Raw genomic sequence first — 19,635 nt, forward strand, 5'->3', positions numbered from 1 at the left:
GAAGAGGAAAAGTAGTACAAAGAAAAATGACGAAATCGGTAGAATTGACATGAAAATCAACCTTGGACATTCCTTACAAACCAGATTATTCTTTAGACAATTGCTACAAGGAAATAAAAAAGGTGAAGGTCCTTGATTAAAACCTTTCGAATTCCAATACATTGATATACTGATAGGTACAGTGTTAACTTATAGCTACGAAACTATCAAAAAAATATGTGTCACAATTCAAAATGGCATAAAAAAATTGTCAATAAGATTTCCTTCAATTGTTTTTATATTAAAATCGACGCATGTAACTACAATAACAATACAAAAAAATGTGCCTAAAAAGATCAACAATTCTCGTCATTGAAAAATATTCTAAAAATGATCCAATTCTTAAAAATAAATTATTATTCAAATTTAAAAAAATCACAACTAATCAAATGTTATAGCCCTGCTAACCATCCAAAATATATTCTGAAATTATCTTCAATTATAGATATGCTGTATATATATATATATATATATATGATTATAGCTTCGTTAGTATTTAAAAAAAAACATTCTTACAAATCCTCAATTACAGCTTAGAAAATCTTTAAGCATATCATTCAAAACCTCAAACTTCGAGATCCGATAATCTTTAAAAAAAATTGAAATAATCCCACCTTAGAGATGTGACTCACCATGTGTTGACCCACAATATTCCCTATATCACACATGTGATTACTCTCAATAATCAAAATAAATTGGATTTCTAAAACAAACACACAATATAATTAACTTCCCAGAAATCTCAAAATATTCACAAAACCCTCCAGCAAATAAAATAATTACCTATGTTATAATAAAAAGTAATCTGATATTTAAAACAAATCACGTAAATAATTGTTTTCTTTTACGCTGGTACTACCAACCAGGCAGTCACACCGTCATCCATCCAGCCAGCCAGCTTTTTCTGTCTGACGATGATTGATAAATTTCCGATTCTTTGCGAATATTAAATTGTTATAACCACATTAAGGTTTACATAGGAAAATGTTTATAGAATAATAAATAAATAAAATATACCGAGTTCTTATTATTTACGTTTTTTTAAAGTTTGTTGTGGTTTTAAATTTTTTTTTGTTTGCATGACAGGCAGCCAGCCGTCCAGACAGTTTAACGTTAATTATATAAATTTAGTTGCGTTGTTGTTGTTGTTCTTATTATTGTTAACCTGGTAAACCAGTTTAAAATACAACAACAACAAAATATTTCTAAAGTGACACATTTGTGTTAATTTAATTAATTCGTTCAGGAACAAACATTGCAAGTGGGGGGGTTTTGAAATGAAAAAAAAAATATGCATTTTGATTTTTCTTTAAGGAAAAGTAGAAAAAAGGGAAAGAATACGATTTTTAAATTTAAAAATAACATTCTTAAAAAATCCAAAAAGTCATCAAAATATTCAAATAAAATATCTGTTAGGAATACAAAAAACTCCTTTTTAAGGTCCACTTGGGCCTTCAGGATATATTCTTCAAAAAATTCTCTCATTGAGTGCCTCCAAAAAAAAATCCTGAAATTTCCGAACTTGAGACTTATATGAGTCATTAGAAAATATTATTAAAAAAATTAACTCATAAGGTTCCGAACCTTTCAAAAATATCCTTAAAAATCGCATTAATTGGCATGGTGTACTAAAAAAATAAATGTTAAAAATCGTTTTTGATTTGGGACTTTAAAAATATATTTTTTTGTTTGGCGCCAAAATAATATTTAAAAAAATCTTCAGTTCCTTGGGCCTTTAAAATATTCAAACTTCAAACAAAAAATATTTAAAAAAAATTAAAAATTACATTTTGGGCTCAATATTTAAAAAATCTAGTCTTTTATCCAATTTACAAATCCAAGCTAGATTTTACAAATCCAAGCTAGGTTTGGTTTTAAATCCCGCCTTTAAAAACTCGGTGTGACCTCCAAAAATATTATATTTCACAACAATTATTTACGTTGTTTGGAACTCAAAAAATATTTAAAAAAAAGGTACTTAAAACAACTTTTTTATTTAGACTTGGCAGTAGGACCTTTAACCTCTAACTTAAGAACCTTCAACAATATTTTTACCAAAATTTAGAGGTCTACAGCAACTCTTCCTTACACTAACATATTTTCCGAATATTACCAATATTCAGTACAGCTATTCTACTTATTTGTCCATATTCCCTTCACTGTGGGTTGTGTTGTGATGTTCGGCTTATAGCCTATAGATGAATCGAAAAAACACAAAACATAATTTTCGGACCACTTCAATACCCTACACGACTATGTTGTCAGGATATATAGATTTGTGCAGCCCCAAGACTTTGTAACGCCACGAAATATTAGTCCTAGACCCACCTTTAAGGTATACCGATCATCATATCTCGACTAGCTAAGTCGATCTAGACATGTGTGTCCGTCCGTCCGCCTGTCCGTTATGGACCATCTTCACGAAATTTTGAATTTAGATGGGTTCTGGCCAATAAAGATTGGTTCTATAAAAAATATTTTTTAAAAAATCCTGCCATGATTGCCTTTTATAAAGGTTTTTTGTTTTGGTTTTGAAAACTAAAAAAATATTTACATAAAAATTCAAGCTGTTTGGGCTGCATCTACCCTTGTTGGGGTCTTTAAAAATATTTTAATCAAAATTTATGCTTGTTTAGCCTTGCACAAATATTCGAAAAAAAATTTACACTTGTTTGGGCCTTCAAAAAAATATATATATTTTTTTTAAATTACTAATTAAGTCAGTAGTAAAAAATTCTCCAAAAATTCTTAAAAAATAATTTTCATAAAATATTTTGTTATAATAAATACTTGGCCCAAAATAAATTATTTTGAAAAAAAAATTAAAACAAGAATTTTAAATTGTCAAAAAAAAATTAAAAAATTTTAAAAAATCATAAAAAAAAACATTAAAAATTAATTTTTTTATTTATGAAAAATATTGAAAAATAAAGGACCCTAAAAAATTATTTAAAAAATCCGAGTGCTTCGAACTAAAACAATATATTGTTTTCTTTTTTTCAAATTTCCCTCTTAAGGCATTAAAAGTTCTTCAAAAAAATTATTCTCAGAATCCCAGCTAATATCATGCCATTACCTCCCAACTATCTACTTCTAAAGGCCAAGTTGAATAGGCCTTAGCCCACTCACAACACATTATGACAGTTATTCCAATGAATGTGCCACACAAATGTGCCTTATCAAAAATCTGGCTCAAATACAAAATTCTATGCAAGTCATGGACAAAAGGCAAAAACACTCACACACACACACACACAGAAAAGAAACGTTAGAATCCTTTTCAAAGTTCAAAGCATATTCAAAAGTACTTCCTATAAAGATATGATTCCAAAGCATTGGCCATCTCGAAGGCATACAAGCAAGGTATATGTGTGTGTACATACAAGCCTTGAGGAACAAGTTTTATGAAATTTCCTTTTTTGATTTTATTATATGAAAATAGTAGCAAGTAGCAGAGGGAGATCCCTCTGCTACAGCAGGAGAAGTAGCTGGAGGTGAATGTGATCAACCTTCTTCTTTTTCTAAAGATTTTAGAAAAAGTCATTGTACCCCAAAGATGGTGCAGCACAAGGAACCAGATTTCATTTTGTTTTTTCTCAATATTGATTATTTTTATTTTATTATTTTTTTCTTACGATTTTTCTGCTGATGTCATTGTGGTGGTTGCTGTGCATCTTCTGCTTGGTCATATAGGCCTGGTCTGGCCTTCTGAATCCTTGTATGGAAGAGATTTTTTTCTTAGCTTTGCTTTGCTTCATTTAACAAATAATCAGTGGAGAAGGCATTCGAAGGAAACAGGTTTTATTCACAACAAGTGGTAAACTTGCAAGATTTTTTGTTCACATCCAGGAGATGAAGTAAAAAAAATAAACTACTTGATATTATATAACGGTTGTTTTTATGCATGATTTGTGTTTTTTATTTATTTTTTTTTTTTCAAGAAGTAGAAAAACTCTTTTAATAAAAAAACTCCTGGCTAAAATGTTTTGTATGTCGTCTGTGGAGTTTCGAGTGACAGGTAAACATGCTAAATTAAATGACCAACTTTCATGAGAGTGAGGGGCAACATTTTTAGCCAGTTTGGCGACAAGGTTTTTTATGACGCATTGTAACAATTGGTATTTAGTTTGAGAATGCACTGTGAGAAATGAGTGAGAAATTAAAAAAATAATAAAAGCAAACGAAAAGCAAGACAATCTTTAAGAACCATAACCAACACAGGCCATAATGGTTAGAAAGCTTGGTTGTATAAACTTGTTATTAACGGAAGCGGTTAAAAAGTGGTGCATACTTTTAGGCAAAAAGGAACAGCTGACTTTTTCTATATAAAAAAATTAAATAAAAAAGCCTCAGAAGCTGTGTAAAATGTTTCTTTTCTTTAGAAGAAATACCTCAGAAGTTGAGGATCAAATCTTCCTCAATTGAAAAAAATGTCTCCTAAACTGAGGACCAGTTTTTTATAGAAAACAATCTTCTGAAAATAGATGCCTCAGAAGTTGAGGACCAATTATTTATATAAAAAAGGCCTCGGAATCTGAAGACCACTCACTATAAACATAAAAGACTCTCAAAAAATATTTTTCAAATCCAAGGCTTTAAAAAAACGTCCCGGCTAATGAATCCAGAAGTCCTTAAAAAAGTATTTAAACATTTTTTAAATGCAAGAAGGCAAACAATCCTTTAAAATTATAAAAAAACACTCTTAGATTTTTTGAGGCTTCAAATTGGAAAATTTCATTCTTGAAACAGGTCGATATTTTTCGATGTGCTGCAAAAAATGAACTAGGTTATTCATTTATATTTCATATCAGTTAAATCAACCTCAGTTAATTCGACCAATAAATGGGTAGATCCAGGTGACCAATTGGATCAAAAGGAACTGGGTGAACGGGAGACAAAAATGAACTACTGGAGCAAAATAAACTAAATTATAGATCTGGAACTAGTACCAATATTTCCTTCTTCAGAACAATGAACGATTAGAGAAAAAGGAACGAAAAAACTGAAACTAGCTCCGATCGTTTCATTGTCAGAAAAGTTCCTTCGTTCTGAAAACTAGTTTTAAAAACTCCTCGCTTTCAAAGATCCAAATGACCGATTGGATCAAAACTAACTACTTAAACGAGAGAAAAACATGAGTCACAGGAGCAGAAGGAACTAAATGAGCAAAAGAACGTGAACTAGTATCTATCGTTCATTTTGCAGAACACTTCCCATGAAATAGTTCACTCCAAAAAAACCAAATTGTGTTGGGTCTTCAAAACAATATTTTAGGTATTCAAAATTCCGATTGAATAAAAAAAAACTACTTGGATGAGAAAAATTAGCCACTAAGGCAAAATGAACGAAATAAAAAAAATGGTCTTCAAAACAATATTTTATGTTTAAAAAAATTCATAGCTTCGTTAGACCGCATTCAAAAATAATTTTTTTAAAAAAAAATCCACGCTTTGTTGGTAAAAAATATAAACTTCAGCGATACATTGGGCCCTCAAGAAAATATTTTAAAAGCTCCCACGATTCGTTGGAATCGGTCATTAAGTAAGAAGATCCAGATGACCGATTTGAACAAAAATGAACTAGTTGAACGAGAGAAAAAAATGAGCCACTGAAGCAAAATGAACTAAATGAACAAATAAACGTGAATTAGTACCGATCGTTCCTTTAACAGAACAGTTCCTTTGAAATACGGAAAGACTCAAAATTGTGTTGGGTCTTCAAATCAATATTTTATGTTTTAAAAATTCAAAGCTTAATTGGGCCCTCAGAAAATATTTCTTAAAACTTTACGCTTAGTTCTCCATTCTTTTTTTTCAAAAAGACATTTTCAAAAGAATCCACGCTTTGCTGTCCCTTTAAAAAATATGTTTAAACATCAGCGCTTCATTGGATCTGCAAAAAAAGTGACTTAAAGTTAAGATTTTCCTTTTCTCTCTCTCTATTTCTTTGGAGAACGAAATATATTTGTTAGTGAAGAAATTCCTTTTATCCCTTGGCTTTTATCAGGGATGGAAATTTATTATCTTATAATATTTCTCTACAATACAATATCTGCTTATTTTCTTTCTCATGAAAAAAAAAATTCGTTTCAATTGTAGCTATGGGCAATTTTCAGATTATTTCCATCAAAAGGTGGTTCTCACCCCCATTCAAGTCTGTCTCAGTAATATTTACAAAGAATGCTGCCTGCCTGTCCATCATATGAGACGTTGAACTTAAACTTGTTACTCAATTTTTTTTTTTTTTTTTTTTTGTTCTTTTTTGCAAAAGATTTCACACAAAAGGAAAATTCTCGAAAATTCCATACGTAATGGCTTCCGTCATATCGCACTTATAGTTGAGACCACAAAGCTCTGCTCGGCTCGGCTATTGCTTAACTATGGGGGGCATCATTCAATTTACAAACATTTCAATTAGGTGACAACAAAACATTTAATCAAATTAACACAATAACGACCGGCTGTGGTGGTACAACAGAATTTACTAGCAGATTGTGGATTCTTTTCCGTGCCGCAAAATCAAAACCGAAACACATGACATTATGCTAATTGAGGATTTATAACTGCTAAGCTGCTGTTGCTCGAGGGGCTAACTTGATAATGGATGCATGACAACGACGATGTTGCAACAATTCTTCATTGATCACAGCTCGTGATGTCGGCGTCTACGACCACAGTGGAGGACAAGCCTTCGTTTTCGTTTTTTGTCTGTTTTAGTTTAGCTATTACACAATTTAAGTTCCATTCCACATGGCGGATTCTTTTTTATTTAACCACAAAAATTTAGCCAGCATAATCATGACAATGATTAGACAGTTGGTTACGTTCCTCTGCAGCGGTCTGACAGTTTTAAGTTGCAATGTTAATAAGTCATCATTATAGTACGAAAAAATATGTAGATTTTTTCAATTTTTGTTGTTGGCATTTTGTTGTTTATTTGATATTTTACCATATCACGCTTGACCTCTGAGCACATCGTAGAATGTTTTGACCATATAATTGTGGAGAATTAATGATGTTAACCACAGAGCAGCCGGTGATTGGTGGTATCGAATGAATGCCATAAAAACTAAACCTCAACTTTGAAGAAGAATGTTAAAGGTTGTAAAATATTCAATATTAATGGCATAGAAATTAAAATACAATAAGAATGATTTAAAGATTGTTTTTTAATTTGCAAAACAATTTCAATTTCCCAGCTCTGCATATCCAGGGAAGAATTTACTTCTTGACATAATTTTTGGATTGGAATTTAGATTGTGAATTTTAGAGGGTTTAAAAGGGTTTGTCTGGACCTTCAAAAAAATATTTTTCACAAGCACACGATCCTTGCTTCCTTGGGTTTTGAAAAAATGTTTTCAGCAGTCCCCTCTTAGGGTTAATAAAAACAAAACCTCAACTTTGAAGAAGAATGTTAAAGGTTGTAAAATATTCAATATTAATGGCATAAAAATTAAAATACAATAAGAATTTGATTTAGAATTGATTTGAAGTTTTTTTTTTAATTTGCAAAACAATTTCAATTTCCCAGCTCTGCATACCTAGGGAAGAATTTACTTCTTAATGTAATTTTTGGAGTGAATTTTAGATTAGGAATTTTAGAGGGTTTAAAAGGGTTTGTGTGGACCTTCAAAAAAATATTTTTCACAAGCATACGATCCTTGCTTCCTTGGGCTTTGAAAAAAAGTTTTCAGCAGTCCCCTCTTAGGGTTCTGCTTCCGATCGAAAATATTCTTTTTGTGGTCCTTCAAAAACTATTAAAAAAACTCTTAAACAAATGTTTGTCTTACCCTCGGAACTTAGAGTGATTACAAAAAAGGGAAACTAAACAAATATAAGATAAAAAGGGTAGGAACATTTGAAAGCCAATGGGGACCCAAAATATAAATTAATTAAAATTCTCTTGATATATTTTTTTATTCGTATTCCCATTCAAATTGTTTTGAAAATTATTTTTTATATTTGTTGTTCATATTTTCCCATTCACTATTGTTCCGATGAAATTTTCCATCTTTAAGAAACAATATACGACATCATAAATCAAATTGCTGTTATTGTTGTTTTTTCTACTAATTTGAATTAATGAGCTACTAATTGAAAATACAAAACAAAAAAAATCAAATGCATTCACACACAAACATAAATATATATTTTTCTTAATTTCCATATAAACCAGATGTAAATCAGTCAAGTTCGAAATGACCGCTATATATAATGCAACAACAACAATAAAAAATAGCAACAAAAATCTCCGCACACAAAATTATGATAATAACGATGATGACGCTGCTTCAGCTACCGATGATGATGGCGATGATGGCTTAGCTTTAAAACTCATGACAAAACCTATTAACCCAATTTATATGGAAATTAGAAGCTATTATTTTGTTTTGTTATTATTATTATTTGTTGTTATGGTGGCTATGTCCGCTAAACGGACATTTTTTGCTTCCCACCCCAACCACATCTATCAAATGGATTGATAGTTGATATTGATGATAATGTGACAATATGATGATTATGATAATTTATAATAGTTTTGAAAAATCAAAACACGGTCACACTTTAATTAAAAATAATTTATTTTTTTGCATCAACAAAAAAATTTAAATTATTTAAAACTAAATTTAAAAGCACTGCATGTCATATAGTTCAAAAGGGGACAAAGAGACAAAATAAAAGAGATTGGAAAAAATTCACAACTTATCTCTCAAGGTTATCTTGAAATTAAAATAAAACGCAATTTCTTTGCGTTTCATTAGTTCTTGGCTTGGCCCCTTGTTCTTATTTTTTCTACGTCAACAAAGACATGTCGTACTTTCAACAACATTTGAACTGGTTATCTAATTGTTGTCTATTGTGAAGCGTGTCCAACACATTATACAACATACATAATTATTTTTTTTTTATTTGCAATAAATATATGCCGGTTTTTTATTTTTACGTAGTCAACATAAAAAAGCCAATAGGAAGGGGGTCAATACCCCGAATTAAACAAATACTGCTTTTTATCTGCAATTTTTTGTTCCGCACATTATAGGGAAGTGTCAAGCCTTCGTTGAACCGGTTTATGGGGCAAGATTTAATGAGAATGAAATATAAAGATAATGAATTTCCGTCTCTAGAATTTTTCAGGCTGTGTATTTAACCGGTTATCAAATATTCAAATCCGATTCAAAAATAAAAAATATTAAAAAAATAATTATTAATAACCGGTTTACCAAAACCGGTTTTTGGTTCCATAAACCCGGTTAGTTTAGTTTTCAAAATGCTTATATTCGTTTGTTTGACATTTTGTTATATCAAGAAGACAATATCCGATTCTGGTAACCGGTTCTCAAGTATTCAAATCCGATTCAATAATAAAAAAATATTAAAAAAAATTTAATCATTCATAACCGGTTTTTGCAATGCCAAGAACCGGTTCACGAAACCCGGTTTTCGGTTCCATAAATCCGGTTAGTTTAGTTTTCAAAATGCTTATATTCGTTTGTTTGACATTTTGTTATAAAAAAACCAACATCCGATTTTGGTAACCGGTTCTCAAATATTCAAATCCTATTCAAAAATAAAAAATATTAAAAAAATCAATCATTTATAACCGGTTTTTGCAATGTCGAGAACCCGTTCACCAAACCCGGTTTTCGTAAACAGAAACACGTTTAGTCAGATCTATGTAACTTTTCAAAATGCTTATATTTGTTTACATATAATCATGTTAATGAGTATATAACCGGTTTTTGGGACATTGAGAACCGGTTCATTAACCCCAAAATCTGTTAAAATGGAATAAAGATCTAACCTCCATTAATACAACATTTTCCTATATTCCCTATCAATTAAAAATAACCATAAAACTTATTTAAGAGGTACTGAGAACCGGTTCCGTAACGCGGAAGGACCATTTGTAGTGGGCACAGATATATACAATAATTATAGTAGCTTCTATTTTGCGGAATTTTCATATTCAAATCAAATCCGATTCAAAAAAAAATATTTTTTTAAAAAAATTGTAATTATTCATAACCGGTTTTTGAAATTTCGAGATCCGGTTCACCAAACCCGGTTTCGGGTTTAAGCATACATTAGTTTAGTTTTCAAAATGCTTACATTCGTTTTCATATAGACATGTTAATGAGTCTGTAACCGGTTTTTGGACATTGAGAACCGGTTCTTTAATCACAAAAATCCGTTTATATGGAACAAAGATCTATCCTTCAATAATACCAAATGTTCCTATATTCCCTATCAATAAAAAATAACCATAAAACTTATTTAAAATATACTGAGAACCGGTTCCTTAATATAGAAGAAATATTTGACATACTAAGAACCGGTTCCTTAATACGGCTTGAAAATCCCCAGATACCATCTTTACATCCATCCTAATATTACTTCCGATCATTTTTTCTCAAGTCCTTTAACTAATCTCTCTTTTTCTTCTTCTTTCCCATTACAGCATGAAGTTCCAATTAGTCATATTATCCGTCCTCTTGGTGAGCGCTTTTGCTCTACCCGTGCCGGAGGAAGAAGTAGCCGCTGCTCCCGTTGTTGCTGAATCGGTTGCGGTGCCCGAAGTTAAACCTGAAGTTGTACAAAAAGTCGATGAGGAGGTTAAACCCGAAGTTAAAGTAGCACCCGAATCAAGAACACTTGAAGAGGAAAAGAAACCCGAACCTGAAGCTCCTGTGACAGATGCTCCTGCCGCCCCAGCTGAAGCCGCTGCCGCCCCTGAAAAGGTTGAAGAACCCAAAAAGGAGGAAGAGCAGAAAAAGGAAGAAGCCCCTGCCCCAGCTGCTGAAGAAAAGAAAGATGAAGTACCCGCCCCAGCTGAAAAACAAACCCGCAGCGAAGAAGTTGTAGAGGAAGCTAAGGCCTTGCCCGTTGTTGCTGCTGCCGCCGAAGAAGAAGTCAAACCAGCTGTACCAGAAGTAGAAGCCAAACCCGCTGTCGCTGATGTTGTACCCGAAGGCAAATCTGGCTTGGTCTCCGAACAAAAGAAAGACGAATTGAGCGCCGCTGAAGCCACACCCGAAATCAAAGAAGAGAAGAAGGTCGAAGAATTGCCAGCTGCTGAAGAAAAGAAAGCCGAAGAATTGCCCGCCCGCCAAGAACGTACCAGCGATGAGAAACCCGAAGTAGATGCTGCTGCCCCCGTCGCCGCTGAAGTTGCCGCCCCTGAAGCTGTTGCCCAACCCGAGGTCAAAGCCTTGCCCGTTACTGCTGAAGAACCCAAAGCCGAAGAACCCAAAGCTGTAGAGGCTGTTGAAGCTGTCAAGGCCTTGGAAACCCCCGCTGAAAAGAAGGCCGAAGAAGTTGCCGCTGCCCCAGCTGCTGCCGTCGAAGAAGCCCCCAAGGCCGAAGAAGTCAAATCAGCCGAACCCAAGAAACTCGATGAAGCCGTCGAACCCGCCAAGGTAGAAGCTGCCGAACCCGCCAAGGCCGAGGAAGCCGAAAAGAAACCCGAACCAGAACAGGCCCCCAAAAAATTGGAAGACAACTCAGCCACCACCGAAGAGGACAAATCCAATGAAAGCAAAAAAGCCGAAGCTGAATCAAAAGAATCCGAAGAGTCAAAAGAATCTGAAGAATCTAAAGAAGACAAGTCCAATTAGATTGTAGCATATAAATATATCTAGAAATACGACAATTAAAAATAAAGAAACGCTTAAGGTTCACTTATAATTTAAAACAAAAAATCGAAAAAAATATTTGAATATTTAATTTTTAATGATACCGAAAAAAACAGTCTCAAAATCCCACACAAAATTCCCGCAAAACCAAAATTTCTCCTCAGCATTAGTTTTGGGTTTTTAGGGTTCATAATAAAACAAGAGAAAGAGAGTGAGGGCTTGAGAGAGCGAGAGAAGGAACCTTAAAAATCCATTAACACCAAAACCCCCAAATGTATTTGTCTTAGGTTTGAGAAAGGCCCCTAAGCTCTGGGGCCTTCTTCAATTCTATAGAACCCAACCGGATTTCTTAAGTTTAGATTTTAGTTAGTTATTTTTAGTTTGTAAAGAGAACAAAGCTTAATAAGACGGAACGAAGAGAGAATAAAGAAACGAAAGACAATTTCAAAAAAAAAAACTAAAATTAATTTGGAAAAACAACGGACAAACCAGGGACCGCCAGGATAAATGTAAACAAAACAGAAAACACGCACAAATTATGTAGACATAGAGAAGAAAAATTATCACACACACACACATAGACAGAATAAGAAGAAAAATCAATAGAATCTAGAATTAGAGAAAAAAAACAATACAGTGATAATAAATGCACCAGGGTTGGATTAGGGTCCAAGGAGATCCCAGCTCAACCTTTCCCACACACATTTTTTTATAAAGCACAACAACAACCCGAACCAGCCTAATAGATACCCACACTACACTCCAACTAACCACCTGACTCCAAAATAACCTACCACCTACCCACCCTATCAAAAAACCGCACACAACCCAACAAACAAAGCAAGGACAAACCAATATGATGGCATATACAATAATATATACATATATTTTGTGTAATAATTTCAACAAATTAAAGATAATTATTTTTCGTAATTAAAAAAAAAACAGAAATGGCACCATGAAGAAATAATTTGCACTATGAGAAAAAAAAAAAACAAAAACAATTATTTTATAAATATTTTTTATTTAATAATTATTTAAGAAGCTTTCTTAGCAGATAAAATTAAAAAAAGTAAAAAGGCAGATAACAACGAATATCGGGGAAAAGGATTTTAAATTTTAACATTTAAAATCATTTTCCATAAAATAGAGAAAGAGAGAGAGAGAGAGCGCGAGAGAAAAGGAAGGAGAGCTTCCCCTCTATATTCTCTGTATTATTTATATTAATCTGTAATGCGAGGAACACCAGGATGACAATTAATTAATAATTTATAAAATTACACATAATAATTATGTTAATTATCTTTAGTTTTTTTATATATATAATATATACAGAAAAAAGAAACAACACACAAACATAAAAGCTGGCAAATGCAATCTCTAATTTTTAATCAGACCCACATAACCTATACATACATATACAAACGGATCCGTAATATAAATTTTAACACGAGAAGGAATAACGACAACTTCTCGATTTATGAACATTGTCCGAGGATTATTTGAAATCTATAGATTTTTTTTCAGACATATGTTTTTCTTGGGAGTTCATATATTTGGAGAATTTGTCGTTTGTCTTCATCGTTAGATTGATAAACATGATTTTATATGATTTTTCTTTTATTATTATTTTCTTTTAAATAGACTGAAGATAAATAAAAATGGAAATAAAAAACGAATTTGACTTTGACGGAGTGTTTTCTTGTGGATGCTGTTTAAATATTGTTTTTGTAGAATTACACAGTGTTCGGACATAATCCCATGGAAATGGCTGATTTTAAATTCGGAGAGTTAATCCACTATCGCTTCAGGAAACTTCCCATCCCTGCTAATAATCTGAAATACAATTTTTGACAAGGAAATGAGTTCAATAAGAAACTAAATAGTTCGCGGGGCATATTCATAACAAATGTTTAGGGTATCTGTATGGTTTGGGGCGTTGTTACATTGGAACAGGTACGAATAAACGAGGTGGGTAACGATCAAACAGAATGTGAAACCTCAAAAAAGGAATGTCAGAGCCCAGGAAAACGAAGGCCTTGAGACGAATTCGACACATTTTACATGATTCGGACCCGCAATATTGACCAAATATAAAATTTGGGGAAAAAGAAATCCACTTATGAAAATGTCGATAAAATAGGAGAAATTGACGAAGTTGACCGGCATGTTAACAGTCGTAACATCGCCCAGGTGCTTTAAATCGACAATAATACTATTTTAAACCATTTACACAAAGCTTGATTTAAAAAGAAGCTCGATGCTTGGGAGCCGCACCAATTAAGAGGAAAAAATTTCCATCTGCGAAGCCTAGGCCAAACGGAATGAGATAGACCCATTTCATAAACGGATGGTGACTAGAAATGAGAAATGGATCACATACAATAACCCTGTGCGTAAACGTTGGTGGTCAAAGAGCGATGAAGCACCTCAAACGTTGCCTAAACCAGGATTAACGACCAGGAAGGTTATTTATTATGAGTTGCTTTCATATGGCCAAACGCTAAATTGTAAACTCTGCTGTCAACAACTGGACCGTTTGAAGATAGCAATTGCCTAGAAACGGCCAGAATTGGTGAACAGGAGAGGTGTCGTGTTCCACAATAACAGCGCTAGGCCACACACATCTACAGTGACTCCCCAGAAACATCGGTTAGGAATTTTTAATGCATCCGCCACACATTCCGGACTTGGCACGAAGCGATTATCATATTTTTATTGCATTGAAAAATTTCTTAAATGATAAGGAATGTGAAAATCAACTTCTAGAGTTCTTTGCAAATAGAGAGCAGAACATCTATGAGAGAGGCATTAGGAAGTTGCCTTTAAAATGGCAACAAATCATACAACAAAACGGTGCATATCGGACATTCCGAAGCATGTAAAATAAAGTACTATAGTTCATATAAAAATAATGGATTTATTTTTCCCCAACCTAATATACCCTACGCAACTATCGCTGGACTAAACTTAGATTCTGAGCACGTTTTCGAAAATGTGACTAAACAATATCAAAATATATAGAATCCTATAAGTAACTTGGTATATCCTACAATATTGATCAAGATTTAAACCGCAAAATATCATCTTTCATAGGTTGCTGACTCTTCTGGACTCAGTCTTCTTCGAGAAAACATGAATGACATAGAATGAAAGTGCAGACAGGCTATACAGGGCTTTATCAAAACTTGGACCCAAAAACTCCATTACCTATACCAGTATTAGTTTTGACATTAACAACATGTGAGCCAAATTTGGCAGGCTGCGTCAAGTGGTTCGCCAGTTAATGAGTTTAAACCCAATTTTTGACTAAATACTCGGGTATTTACCAACGTTTTTAAAGTATAGTTTCACAATACACTTTAAATCCATTTGATAACAGAAACCCGGAAATAAAGTATATGATGTTGTATTAGCGATTCAATACCCACAAATGGGAATTTACCGGGTATTTACCCACTGCCCATCTCTCAACACTATATCTCAACACTACACATCAATTCTGACCGCAACGCAAATCTAGCTCTATACAAATTTTGGTATCATTTATAACCTCTCGTACTCTTTATAGTGCTCATTTCCAAAAAGTATTCCAAATTTCATTGTTCGAGATCTATAGGTTCACCCAAATCTTAATTTTACAAAATTTAGTACCAGTAGTGTTGGCGGTTTATTTGGGATACCATTTGTACACACAGTTTGTTGTTTTTATAAAAAACAACTATTTATTAGTGGGGAATGTATGGCATTGTTTGCCGAGGGGTAAGGCAAGGAAGACTATAGTTTCGGATCACGCCACTGATCCTCCTCAGTTCCCTTAGTATTTTGTTGGGATATCCTCCCCAGAAGCTATTGCTTCTATACAAAAAACCGTTCATGTCTCTTGTAACAAAGCGAAGTACTTAGCTGACCAGCGACATAAACTGTATGAGAATTTCGCTGGAGCCTCACTTCGAGGTTAACAAGGCATTTACAAACAATTCCATACCTTTCCCACTAATAAATATTTGTTTTTTATAAAAACAACAAACTGGGATTCAGCCTGACTATTTTGCAAAAACAAATTTTGTACCTCTAATAGTGCACACTTATATAAATACAATAGAAATTATATTTTCCATTTTCAGAATTCCAGCCCGTTCTCTTCACCCAATATAATTGTATCCCAACCCTACACCCCAACAGCGATCCTAACTTCAATGATTCAAGATTCCAGCTCTATCGGTTTACCCAAATCCACATTTGATACCATTTAGTACACATTAGTACGAATTTCCAAAACTTCCCACATATCCCAATCCTACACCCCAACAGTGACGCATAAGTACTAATTTCCAAAACTACCAATAACATACAACCAATGTTAACTTTATTACACGATTTCAGGATTCCAGCTCTACCCAACATTTAAATTGTGCAAAATTTAGTACACATTAGAAGGCGCTTCTAAAACCTCCTACATACCCCAATCCTACAACCCAACAGTGATCCTAACTCCAAATTTCAGGATTCCAGCTTTGTCGTTTCACCAAAATGTAAAATTGTACCAAATTTAGTACCATTTAGTACCCATAAGTACAATATTTTACACTCCAATAATAATCTTAATTTCAAATGTGTACTATTCTAGCCCTAAATCTAAATTGTATCGAATTTAGTACCCATAAGTACAAATTTCCATAACTACATGCTTACCCCCCAATCCCAGACACCAACAATAATCTTATTTCCAAATTTTAATGTTCCAGCTCTATCGGTTAAACTAAATCCTAATTGTACCAAATTTAGAACCATTTTATACACATTTTCCAAAACTTCCTACATACCCCAATCCTACATCCCAACAGTGATCTCAACTCCAAATTTCAGGATTCCAGCTCAATGGGTTCACCCAAAATTCAAATTGTACCAAATTTAGTACACATAAGTACGAATTTCCCAAACTACCAACATACCTCAATTCTACAATGCAGTAGTAATCTTATTTCCAGTGTTCAAGCTCTATCGGTTCATCCAAATTTACCAAATATAGTACCATTTAATACTATTCGTACTCATAAGTACAAATATCCAAAATTACCTAAATATCCCAATCCTACACTCCGACGGTAATATTAATTTTAAATTTCAGATTCTAGCTCCATCCGTTCCTCAAAATTCAAATTGTACCAGATTTAGTACCTTTTGGCACTTTTCGTACACATGACTAAACACTTCCAAAACCATCTCCTTATTTCGACCCTACTTCTCAATCTTGATTTGCATTCCAAATTTCAAATTTTTAACTCTATCCGTTCACGAAATTGTAACAAATTTAGTACATTTTAATACTTTTCGGATACTTATAGTTCAAATTTCAATAAATCCTTTGTCACATCTATCCTACACTCCATCAGTTACCCTCATTTCAAATTTTGGAGTTCTAACTCCTCAACAAATAGAAATGGTAACATATTTAGTACGTTTCGTGACGTTGTAGTACGAATTTGCAAAAACCAAGTCTTTTCTGACACCTTGGGACTTAAATTGACCCTCACCCAAAATTTCAGCCGTTTCGTCTGGGCGTTGATGAATTGTTAACCCTTTCAGTGTCAAAAAATTTTTTTGTCGGAATAAAAATCTAAAATTTTGTATTTAAGATCATATAAAGGCACAGAGTTTAGATAAAAAAAAAACAATTTTTATTTTAATCCTCAGACAGTTGTATCTGTCTTTCAGGAAGGCCTATAGGATAGGCCTTCTATAGGAAGGCCTATAGGTTATCCTATAGAAGGCCGTATAGGTCTTCCTATAGAAGGCCGTATAGGTCTTCCTATAGAAGGCCGTATAGGTCTTTCATATAGAAGGCCGTATAGGTCTTCCTATAGAAGGCCGTATAGGTCTTCCTATAGAAGGCCGTATAGGTCTTCCTATAGAAGGCCGTATAGGTCTTCCTATAGAAGGCCGTATAGGTCTTCCTATAGAAGGCCGTATAGGTCTTCCTATAGAAGGCCGTATAGGTCTTCCTATAGAAGGCCGTATAGGTCTTCCTATAGAAGGCCGTATAGGTCTTCCTATAGAAGGCCGTATAGGTCTTCCTATAGAAGGCCGTATAGGTCTTCCTATAGAAGGCCGTATAGGTCTTCCTATAGAAGGCCGTATAGGTCTTCCTATAGAAAGATCTATATATATTATGTATTTCTTTTATGTTTTGTATTACAAAATTTAGGAAAAAGGAAATTCGGACTTACCTTTTTAATAAACATTTGACAAACAATTATGCCCAATGACCACCAATCAACCGAATGCGTATAGGGTTCACCCCTTAAAATTTCCGGAGCTGTAACAAAACAAAAAAAGAACGAATTTACTTACCTGTTACAAAATAAAAAAGCAAAAAGGAGAAAAAAATATAAAAAAGGAAGAGAAAACACAATAAAGGAAAACAAAAAAGGAAGAGAATCTCTAGGCTACCATTATCACACACAAAAAATGAAAACACCATTGGTATAATTAATTTTTAAAATTATGTTTTTGATTTAATATTTTCTTTTCAGTTTTTTGTTGTTGTTTCTTTGTTGGTTGTTTTTTAACTATACATAGAATATTTACACAGCATTGTTCTCTTAATCATATTAATAATATTAATAGTATATTAATTATTATTATTAGATATATGGATATAATTAATAAATTTTCATATGCTTATTACTTATAACTACACTAAAACACTAAATTACTATAATTAAAAAAAAATCACTTTTCATTTTTATATATATTTTTTTTTTTTTTTTTTTAATTTATATATAACATTATTATAATTCATTTTGGTTTTTGTTTGTTTCGTAGTTGTGAGGAGGGTAAATATTATATTATTGGATATACGATTCATTCTATTCCTTCTTTTTTCCAGGTTAAATTGTGGACATTGTTTTTTTACTATTATATAGATATATGTGTATATATTTTTTCATTAAGCAAATCACATTGAAATAAATTTCATTCTTCAGTTTTTATAATATATATATTTTTTAAATTTTAGATATTTAATTTTAAAACTAAATGTTTACTTAGTGCACAAGGTGAAAAAAATAAATGTATATATAAATATATTTTTTCTTGAATTTTTCAAAATTAATGTTGAAATAAAATATTTCATAATTTTTTTACTTTCTCACCTATCACTAAAATGTTGCCAATTTCATTTCAAAAAATATAGTTATGTTTTTTTAATTTTAAAAATTTGAAATAAATCCTACTTAAAACTATAATTCTAATACAAAAAAATAATCATTATAATTATTAGTAAATATATTAAAGTATAATTATTATCACTACTAAAAAATTACTAAAATTTTGAAGATCATATTTTTTATTTATTTTAGATTTTTTTTGTTTGCTTACATTTCTAAACATTTGAAATATAAATCACAATATATTTGTTGTTGTTTTTAATATTTTTTTAATATATATTGGTTTTTTGTTTTTAATTGTTTACTATTCGTATTATTTTTCTTTGAATATATTTTTGATTCCTATGTGAGTTTTGTGTGTATTTTTTTTTTGGGTGCTTCAAATATATATTTTAAATTTTCTTTCCGGGGAGATGGACTATTTTGTTAAAATTTGAAAAAAAAATATTTTAGTTTGTTTTTAAATAAAACAAAAATTAAATCAATTTTATTAACAACCAAATTTTTTTTTTAATTATTAAAAAATTTAATTTATTTCGAAATATTGACTGCATTTTTAGAGCGGAATCTGGAAATCTATATGTAAATCAAGGAACCACAGTATTGCTGTAGGTTCTTGTTTTCAAAAAAAAATGCCTGCAAAACCTGGGAGGATGTTGGGTATACAGATACAATGACGTTTATTCTACCAATTATTAGAAAAGTCTCCGCTAACATAAAAACAGATTTTTTTATGCGAAAAACCCAATGTATTACCACATCAATTGACGGGAATAGGTATAGACCTCGAAG

The 19,635-nt window shown here is 32.2% G+C and overlaps 1 protein-coding gene across 1 annotated transcript in view; it reads right to left on the reverse strand.

Annotated features, from left to right (window-relative positions):
- LOC133321056 (serine/threonine-protein kinase S6KL) overlaps window positions 1-19,635 on the reverse strand; it is a 133,109-nt gene that overhangs the window by 80,362 nt on the left and 33,112 nt on the right. The window contains exon 7 of the mRNA XM_061530157.1: window positions 17,902-17,990. Within this exon, the coding sequence (XP_061386141.1) occupies window positions 17,902-17,990 (89 nt within the window). The remainder of the gene's footprint in view (window positions 1-17,901; window positions 17,991-19,635) is intronic.

This window comes from Musca vetustissima, unplaced genomic scaffold (genome assembly GCF_032173495.1).
Source record: "Musca vetustissima isolate MV318-11 ecotype Yass unplaced genomic scaffold, APGP_CSIRO_Mvet_v1 utg21852, whole genome shotgun sequence".
Taxonomy (NCBI): Eukaryota; Metazoa; Arthropoda; class Insecta; order Diptera; family Muscidae; genus Musca; species Musca vetustissima.